Source organism: Mizuhopecten yessoensis, unplaced genomic scaffold (genome assembly GCF_002113885.1).
Source record: "Mizuhopecten yessoensis strain PY_sf001 unplaced genomic scaffold, ASM211388v2 scaffold10629, whole genome shotgun sequence".
Classification (NCBI taxonomy): domain Eukaryota; kingdom Metazoa; phylum Mollusca; class Bivalvia; order Pectinida; family Pectinidae; genus Mizuhopecten; species Mizuhopecten yessoensis.
Genome location: NW_018408642.1, coordinates 52,485 through 54,095, shown reverse-complemented (window position 1 = coordinate 54,095; position 1,611 = coordinate 52,485). Strand labels below are relative to the sequence as shown.

Genomic DNA, 1,611 nt, shown 5'->3' with positions numbered 1-1,611 from the left:
AATTAGTGTCCAAACTACAGTCATATAAACACACAATGTACACAGATAATTAGTGTCCATACTATAGTCATATAAACACACAATGTACACAGTTAATTAGTGTCCAAACTACAGCCATATAAACACACAATGTATACAGATAATTAGTGTCCATACTATAGTCATATAAACACACAATCTACACAGTTAATTAGTGCCCAAACTACAGTCATATAGACACACAATGTACACAGATAATTAGTGTCCATACTATAGTCATATAAACCAATGTACACAGTAAATTAGTGTCCAAACTATAGTCATATAAACACACAATCTACACAGTTAATTAGTGTCCAAACTACAGTCATATAAACACACAATGTACACTAATATCAATTAACATTAACTTAAATATAAGGAATGTAATTGATTTTTTTAGGTCATAACAACATTAACTTTCTGGACTTATTCCGTGAATAGCGTTAAATGTTGAAAATATAATTTCATTCCTTAAATATAATATTGGCATATGAACATTTCTACCTGTTTCTGCTTTTCAATTTCGGACTTGGACACTTCCGTTTCAGCTTTCTCTGCAGCCCTCCTCATTATGGCTATATCAGATCTCACATCTTCCTTTGCATTTTGCATGTAGAAGAGACGAAGTGCAAGGTTCTCAACCTCACTTTGGAGCTCAGCGTCTGTAGGCAATGGAAAGCATACAAATTATTAGACCCTGTGCTTAGCGTTCATTCTTTAGTGTCAAAATAATGATGTTGAGTGCCATCTTGCAGTTTTAGGAATTTCTAACTGTTTAATACAAGGTGAATTTGGTGAAATTAAACTCCAGTCAAACCTGCATTTGAGGCCACCTAGTTATAAATGGTCACCAGCAGTCACCTGTCTAATAGGGTCAACACCCACTAAAATAGGCAGTCACCTGTCTAATAGAGCCAACACCCACTAAAATAACCAGTCACCTGTCTAATATGGCCAACACCCACTAAAATAGGCAGTCACCTGTCTAATAGTGCCAACACCCACTAAAATAGGCAGTCACCTGTCTAATAGGGCCAACACCCACTAAAATAGGCAGTCACCAGTCTAATAGGGCCAACACCCACTAAAATAGGTAGTCACCTGTCTAATATGGCCAACACCCACAAAAATAGGCAGTCACCTGTCTAATATGGCTAACACCCACTAAATTAGGCAGTCACCTGTCTAATAAGGCCAACACCTACTGAAATTGGCAGTTACCTGTCTAATATGGCCAACACCCACTAAAATAGGCAGTCACCTGTCTAATATGGCCGACAACCACTTAAATAGGCAGTCACCTGTCTAATAGTCTAATAGGTAGAGTAGTGCTGTCACACAAACAATGAAGTGGTAGAGTAGTGCTGTCACACAAACAATGTAGTGGTAGAGCAGTGCTGTCACACAAACAATGTAGTGGTAGAGCAGTGCTGTCACACAAACAATGTAGTAATAGAGCAGTGGTGTCACACAAACAAAGTAGTGGTAGAGTAGTGCTGTCACACAAACAATGTAGTGGTAGAGCAGTGCTTTCACACAAACAATGTAGTGGTAGAGTAGTGCTGTCACACAAACAATGTAGTGGTAGAG

At 38.2% G+C, this 1,611-nt stretch overlaps 1 protein-coding gene across 2 annotated transcripts in view; it reads right to left on the bottom strand.

Annotated features, from left to right (window-relative positions):
• Positions 1-1,611, bottom strand: part of LOC110461498 (coiled-coil domain-containing protein 40-like) — a 92,046-nt gene that overhangs the window by 40,290 nt on the left and 50,145 nt on the right. For both annotated transcript variants that reach the window (XM_021514977.1, XM_021514978.1), the window contains exon 9: positions 526-683. In XM_021514977.1, coding sequence (XP_021370652.1) covers positions 526-683 — 158 coding nt within the window. The remainder of the gene's footprint in view (positions 1-525; positions 684-1,611) is intronic.